General features: G+C 45.2%; 1 protein-coding gene across 1 annotated transcript; it reads left to right on the top strand.

The window, feature by feature from the left end:
• The first annotated feature begins 219 nt into the window (after nucleotides 1–219).
• LOC127674164 (UL16-binding protein 2-like) lies at nucleotides 220–6,599 on the top strand. The gene is made up of 4 exons (XM_052170022.1): nucleotides 220–310; nucleotides 4,954–5,208; nucleotides 5,539–5,808; nucleotides 6,490–6,599. Exons 1-4 carry the CDS (start codon nucleotides 220–222, stop codon nucleotides 6,597–6,599), a joined length of 726 nt encoding a protein of 241 aa, XP_052025982.1.
• The last annotated feature ends 1,331 nt before the right edge of the window (nucleotides 6,600–7,930 follow it).

Raw genomic sequence — 7,930 nt, 5'->3', positions numbered from 1 at the left:
ACAGGGATGAAGTTTCCAAGCCACAAGGCACAGGAGCAATCCCCAAAGAAACTTGAGGAAAAGTGGATTGGGTGGATACTTGGTCAGAGCACAGAAAGCCTGAATTCACAGCCAGGTTCCTGGAACTCTTGCATAATCTGCCCTGGGGCTATATCAGGGAGACTAAGGACTGCCCCACTTTCTTGCCAACAGCAGTAACAGCATTTGTGGAAAGAAAACATGGCCAAGGCAGCAGTCACCAAGAGCAAACATTCTCTGATTCTGAAGCTTTTAATTTTACTGAGCTGTGGATCCACCAGGCTGCTGGCTGGTGAGTTCCCAGGGCCTACATGGAGCAGGGTTGGTGCAAGGAACAGGGATGTGGCTTATGTCAAGAAGTTCCCAGGCCTGGGTATCAGAAGCTCCGGGCTTCCTTCAGCCTTCAGTCCAGCACCACAGTGACTGGGAACCCTGGCTCTCCCAGACCCAGGCTCCAGTGGATTGAAGAAGTTAAGGGAAAAGCTACAGCGTGGGGGCTGGGCAGGAATGAAGAACTCAGGCAGCAGAAGGGAGTACATGGAGAAGCCTCCAGCACCATCTGGTCTGTAGGAAGCCTAAACCCTGGCAACAGGATTGGTATTTTGAGAGCAGTGCAAAACTAGGAGGCAGTCTCAGACAGGTCCCTGGACCTAAGGCAGCCTGTGCTATAGACACGGCCATCCCAAGGGATTCCTGCCAAGCCCTCCACCATTCAGGGAGCTCTTTGTACTCGACCTTTCTTCCCACTTCCCATGGTATTTGTGCAGCAGATAACAGTAGAGACTTCCAGGGAAAAGGTAGCCACCACCACTCTCAGTCTTACTATTTTTCCTCCTCCCTTCTTTTGTTCTGTTTTATATTGTTTGGAGGCCTCACTCTATCACATGAGAATCTGAAACAAACCCTCTCTCCTTTGGTACCAAGAGCTGGGATTACAGTGTGTGAGTGACAGCAGGCTCAGCCTCAATGCCCACATGGCTCATGAGTCATCAGCCTGCTTGGCCCCCTTCCCTGCCCATCTATCCTTGCCCACTTGTCCTATCCACAGAATAATGTCCTTTAGACCCTCGTCCACCATGAGGCATATCTGTGCTGATGCCTGAGTAGATCTCAGCTAATGTGGAGGTGGAAAGTCTTGTCCTCTGTGGAAGAGCCTGACAATGGTACTGGGTGGGAACCTATGGAAGCTTCTGCCCTTGGTCCTAGTCCCAAGAAATATATCTCCTAGGTAAATGGCATCAGATAATGGAGTCAGTAGGCAGGAGAGGGTTCTTGTTTGTGTAAATGGAAGACACTAAATCTTCACTGTCATTAGGCAAGCTTTGCTGTATATCCCCGCATCATCTACTCAATTCTGCATTTGCTTTGACAGAGGCAGAAGACAACAAGCTGATGAAAGTATAGCGATTTGTCCTCTAACCCAGATTAGAATTTTTTTGCATGGACCAGTATTGGTGCCCATCCCCCCAGAGTGTCTTCAAGAGGTCTCTGAAAGCTGCTTCTTTCCCAGGCAGCAGTGGGTTCTCTACTGCCTGTGTCTTCTGGGTCATCTAGAAATGGCAGGAGGAAACCCTGGGTTTAAGGCCTCTTCACTTCTCCATTGCTACCCAGTGGATTCCTAGGCTCCCATGGAACACAGAAAACTCTCCTTGATGCCACAGATGCTTGCTGAGGGAAAGGAGGCAGCTGACTTGAGAACTGACCTTAGTCACTTTATCAAGATAAGATTTACTGCCTTCTAGGGAGCAGGAGATGTTCTGTCAGAAAAATGTACTTGTCTCTCTCCCTCCTACAGCGATCTTAACACACAAGTGATTTCTTATGTTCCTGCAGCAATGTCACATTTCTGGTATATCTTGCCTGACTATGACCTGTTCACCTAATACTGAAATGAGAAAGAGTTCAGATCATGATGCCTTTCCTGATAGCCTACAACCAGAAACTGCTCTCTCTCAGAGTCCAATACCATGGCAGGGGCCATTTTGTAATGGAGAGCATTTTCTCTGCAGCAGGAGGGTCATGGTGTCTTCTGCCCAAGAAAGGTCATTCTCCAGTTAGGAACTGCCATGAACTCCAGACAAGGGACATTTTCTTGCACTGGCACCTCAGGCTGACAGATTACCTGGCTCATGGGTCCCTTGAGGCAGGTGTACCCTTCCTTTTCAAAGATGCTTTCTCTCTGGCTGCTTTCAACCATTAAGCACACAATGTAGCAGGTGTAACACAGATTTTCTGGCCTATACACACTCCAGTACTTATATGATGATGGTATTTGTTACTTTCTACTGCAGTGATAAGACACATGACCATGGTAATATACAAAAAGAAGAGCTTCAGAAGACTTATAGTTCACAAGGACAATTTCATCTCACAGCAGGGGAGCATGGCAGCAGGCAGACATGGTGGCTCCAGTAGCAAGTTGAGGCTCTACCTATTTTTAGTTGCATTTGGTTTGGAGGCAAAGTCTCACTGTTCAGTTCTGGTTGATCTAGAAATATGTAGACCAGCCTGCCTCAAACCCATAAAAAACCACGTGACTCCATCTCTCAAATGCTGGAATTAGAGTCATGTGAGATAATGCCCATCTGGGAGACAACATCTTAAACCTCAAGCAAGGTCCAGAAATGAGTAAATGGGAATGTCTGTCACATATGTCACTAGAACAACACACCACCAGTTCATACTGGTGACTTTTTTCAGCAAGGCCACACCTCCTAAACCTAAACAAACATGTAGAAACGTCCAGCTTCTACAACTTCGGTCAAATGTCTTCCTCTATAGAGTAGAGGCTCATTCAAAATAACACACTACGTATTAACATTAGAGTGCAGGGAATCATACCCAAGTTACAGAGCAGTAATAAAGCAACTCAGAGAGAAAGAATTCACATACTGTGGGGATGAGTGCTCTCTGCTTATTGGGACCTGATCTGCCCTCCTAGGATGTCAGTTGGGATCTGTCTTTGAGGTGGTTCACTTTAAAAGGTTTATTTCATTTATACATATGAGTGTTTTGTATGTATGTATGTATGTATGTATGTATGTATGCATGTATGTATGCATGTATGCATGCATGTATGCATGTTCAGCACACATGTCCCTGGTACCCTTGGAGGCCAAAAGAGGACATCAGGTCTCCTGGAACTAAAGCTGTAGGCAGTGGTGAGCCACCATGTGTTGTTCCTGAGAATCACCCTGGATCCTCTGCAAGAGCAACAAGTACCCTAACTGATGCTTCACCTTTCTAACTCCAATGCTTCAGTTTCACACCATGAGCACAGGAGCCTGGGGTTGTCCTAGGACAGGAGCTGTAAGATTCTTTACCATCTGTTTTGTCTTTAATATTTTAAGTCCAGCCCCTAATGTGTAGACTAACCATCCATCTATATTTAGTCTCTTGGTTTCTGTTAGCCAAAGTCCACTAAAGCAGTCAGGCATCTGGTGTTGTACCCTTTACACATCAGAGGACCACTGTCCTTGATGTTACTGTCTCCTGACCACTGCACATGATGGGATTTTCTGTACCACACTGCTAGGATTTCAGGTTAGAGATGCAGATACTTACTACCCCACCCAGCCTTCAACAATCAGCATCCTCCCTGAGTTTCTCACCATGCTAACGTCCTTCTCTCTGGTCATTGTTTTTGTTTTTTGTTTTTGTTTTTGTTTGTTGAGACAAGGTTTCTCTGTGTAGCCCTGGCTGTCCTGGAACTCACTTTCTAGACCAGGCTGGCTTCGAACTAAGAAATCTTCCTTCCCCTGCCTCCCAAGTGCTGGGATTAAAGGCATGTGCCACCACTGTTCAGCACTCTGGTCATTCTACATATGCTTCTGAACAAGGGTCTTGAGCATCCCACAGTGTAGCATGGACTCTTCACATTTCCCTGGAAATGTTTCCTTTTACATTCATCTGAGACCATGAATATCTCTGAGATTTTTTTTTATCACCACTCTTTGAATACCAGATTTAACCATCTTAGATTTTCTCTGCTATCGGTACTGTTCTTGTAGTGAGGACCATCCTCTGACCAGTTCCAGAAAACCATCCTTGGAATGCTACATTAGGTCCAGGAGAGCTGACATTGCGTTGTTCTAGCTCCCTTCTGTTGCTGTGATAAGACACTCTTCTCAAAAGGAACTTAAGGGAGAAACTGATTTATTAGATGTCTCCTTCAAAGTTGTAGTCTGCCATGGAGGGAAGTCAGGACAGGATCTCAGAGGCAGGCTCACTTGCAATTCCACAGAGCTTTACCTATGGCCAAGGAACTTACTTCCTGGCTGGAATGGTGGAACAAGGAACAGAAAAGGATAGTAGCTGCAGCCTGGATCACGAGCTCATAAATAGCTAGATTTCCTATCCATCCAGAGACCACTTGACCAGAGAATGATAATGTCCACATTAATATAGGCATTCTTATATCATTCACCATCAAAAACAGTCTCATTAGATGAGATTAATAGACCCATTTCTTAGGAGACTCTAGGCTGGATCACACTGACAGTTAAAACTTGTTATAGATGTTCAATCGATGATGTGGAAGTACAGATCAGAAAAACTGTCTCCATGCAACTTCAGTAACACCCCTGCCCTGCTCCCCTGTGACCCAGCATCCTCACACACCATCCTGTCTCCTCACAATCTATGTGGGAAGCTTCTGGAGACTCTCCAGAGTGAATATATGTGGAAAATACAGCCTTAAATTTCTCACCTTGACTGACAGTAGCCAGGGCTAACAAGATTATATAATAACAGACAGGTGGATCGTCCAGATGAAGAGCAGGAGAGAATGAGCAAGACTTAGCACAGTGAAGATTGGTCAGGGATTCCTTCCAGTCCCCAACCTGTCAAGTCACTTTTCCAGAAGATCCCAAGGTAGAGAACATCTCTGAGTCCCTTGGTCCCTTCCACTAACCGCACTGAATGTTTCTTCCACAGAGGCTGCTACTCTCTGCTGCAGTTTCAGTGTTAGCAACTCAGTGTCTGGACTGCCAAGCTATGAAGTCGAAAGCCAAGTGAAGACAGAACATTACTTTCTGAGCAGAAATAATAAATGTCATGCCACTGGTGTTCTTCTGAACAGACTCAATGCCACAGAGATCTGTGAGAAACAGTTTTACAGTCTAAAAGGACAAGTTGATCACTTGCAAGATATGCTGTACCAAATACAGGGGAAGAATAAGACAATTACAGGTAAGTTTCAAATGGCTTCATAGAGCTGGGAGTGTAGCTCAGTGGAAGAGTTCTTGCCTAGCATGCATGAGGCTCTAGGTTCCATCCCCACTGCTACAAAATTAGTAAAAGAACATATCAGATGCCCCATGAAGGAAAGAACAGGATTTGTAACAGGTTAGAGACATTCATTGTTTGTGTGAACAAACAAAATGGACCAGTATTAGTCCCACCTAAGAGGTCCATTATCAGGGGCAAAATGTGGAGGATAAAGCCAGATAAGGATGGGAAAAGGGGAGGTAGGCAGATAGGATTAAACACCAGAGACTGATCTCTTTCCAGTGTGCACAGAGCCCCAGACTCTGCAGTGCATCAAGTGTGGCTGGTGTGCAGAAGATGGATGTGTCAGGGGATCCTGGAAGGTACGCCTCAATGGAAGCATCATATTCCATGGTGACACTAAGAAAAGGCTTCACATCTATTCTGGAGACAACTGGACAAAAGAGATATTGGATAATATCAGAAATATGAATGACTTCTTAAACCAGGCCTCACACTGCGAACTCAAGAACAAGTTTAAGGAGTATATGTTGCAGTGTAAAGAAAACCTGGTGCCTACAGGTAACTGGGAAGAGGGGGGTAAAGCTTTCTGCAGATGTGGAGAGTCTGTCTGTCTGTCTATCTGCTCTCTCTCGATCTCCCTCACTTTCTCTGTGTGTGTCTGTCTGTGTTGTGTATATGTCTCTGTTGTGTGTGTGTCTCTCTGTGTGTATTCCTGTGTGCATGAGCATTTGTGTCCATGTATCTATCTGTGCGTGTGTGTGTAAATGTGTATGTGATGTATTCCCCATGAGTCTTTGTGTTAATGAATTCTTTCCATCTCTGATTTCCCTCCTCATCCTCTCCTGTCTCACTCACTGTGTTCACACTGGTCACTGTCCTCTTGTCTCTCCACTCTCACAGACTGAGCATCCTACTTCCTGCCTTCTCCTCAGTCTAGAAGGCTGTTGCCCTCTTCTCAACCAATCTCTCTTCTTCCCTTCACCCTCTCACGGGTCAGCTCCTCTTCTGCCAACAGGAGAGATGAGGCCCCATCATTACCCTGCTCCCTTACTTACATGAGTCTGTTGAGGTCAGGGACATGGTTTTTCCCTTCCAAGTGAGGACCCACACAAATACCTGTTGCACAACAAAGTGGTTGCAACCCTGTGTGTTATAGAATTTCCTGAGGACAGCGAAGCTGATGTAAGATTTGTCCAGATTTGAGTCCTATTCAGAGACTCAACTTTTTTTTCATTTTAGCCTTACCAATCATTACTGCATATGTGGACAAATCTGCAACCCAGGAGTGTATGTCCAATCCCTCTATTCTGCTGATAATGCTCAGCTGCTTCCTCCTGTATGTTTTCTGAGGAGAATCATTGACAACGACAGGTACTGAGCACAATGTTGGACATGGAGGAAGGGACAGAGGGGTGAGGACTGAGGAAGCAGGAGTGAGTGAGTTCCAGGAATCCTGTTCTGGTCCCTCAGTTGCAGAGTCTTACTGAGACAGGAGGCAGGAGACCCAGAGTTCAGGTCACCTGCTAGCAAAGGCTTGTGCATGCTCATCCTGGACAGGAGAGGAATTGTTCACAGAGTAGGGGAAAACCAAGGGCACACAGCAGGTGCATGGTCAGAACAGGTTCCTACTTAGGAGCATCTCATGCTGTAGATGTGGAAACTGTGGGGACACACACATGTGTGTGTTCTTAATGTGTAGAGGGAAGAAGATTCCATCTCACAGAACTAGAAAATAAACATAGACATTGTGAGATGGCCCAATGGCATGACTACTAATATAATCATGGACAACTTTTTCTCTGCATGATTTGCTCATAACATGGAATTACTTGATCTAGAGATTTGGATAAAAACATTGTTATGTATCCGTACCCAGAACAAAAAAACAGAATGTCCAGATCTCTCTAGTAGGAGTGTGAAGCTTTATTCCTGTGTATATAACTCACAAGTATCTACATCAAAGTGAGACAGACTAGGGGGAGCCTGTACAGGGTGGCATTCTCTATACCACCAACAATATATATATTATACATATATGCTATTCTATATGGCTGTATATAAAAGACACAAAACAACTTCTGAGCATAAGGTGATAGTTTTTAATATTATTAGTATTATAGAATACTTTGTGTGATATGCACTAAGTAGTCCAGCCATGGCCACATGCACACTGGAGCAGCAGAGAACTTGGAACTGACTCCATCCCACAGGCTGGCTACCCCTGCAGTGGCAATCTGGCAGTGAAAGCTGGAAGGTCCTGGGCAGCTGTCACTCCTGAGTCATACCCTCTGATACAGGTTCTGGGTCAGTGCTCAGAGAAACTTCTCTGTACACATTCAAGAAGCTGGGGGGAAGAGAATGAACTAAAGATAGTTGCCTCTGACTTCCACGTGGGCACAAGTGCACTAGTGCTCACACATCCTAAGAATGTGGAGATTAAAGAGTGTGAAGTTCACTGTTGAAACACTTGTTTTTTGAAGCAGGGTCTCACTGTAGACCAGGCTGGCCTGGAACTCACAGAAAAACACCGACATTCCCTCCTTACCTTGCCAGCACTAGGTTTAAAGGTGTGTGCCACCATGGCTGACTGCTCATTGGATTTTAAGCTCTAACAGTGTGCCACTAAAGTATTAGAGCTTCAAAATTGCCTATTTCACACAGATTAATTTGCAGTTTTTAG

This window comes from Apodemus sylvaticus, chromosome 23 (assembly GCF_947179515.1).
Source record: "Apodemus sylvaticus chromosome 23, mApoSyl1.1, whole genome shotgun sequence".
Lineage (NCBI taxonomy): Eukaryota > Metazoa > Chordata > Mammalia > Rodentia > Muridae > Apodemus > Apodemus sylvaticus.
Note: the sequence above shows the minus strand (reverse complement) of the source record. Positions and strands in the feature narration are given on the sequence as shown.

Bases quoted from the DNA above. Each gene is read 5' to 3' on its own strand.
- LOC127674164 (XM_052170022.1), top strand. From the start codon at position 220: ATGGCCAAGGCAGCAGTCACCAAGAGCAAACATTCTCTGATTCTGAAG. The intron at 311-4,953 runs GTGAGTTCCCAG...TTTCTTCCACAG, and splicing joins ATCCACCAGGCTGCTGGCTG to AGGCTGCTACTCTCTGCTGC. The intron at 5,209-5,538 runs GTAAGTTTCAAA...CAGTGTGCACAG, and splicing joins GAAGAATAAGACAATTACAG to AGCCCCAGACTCTGCAGTGC.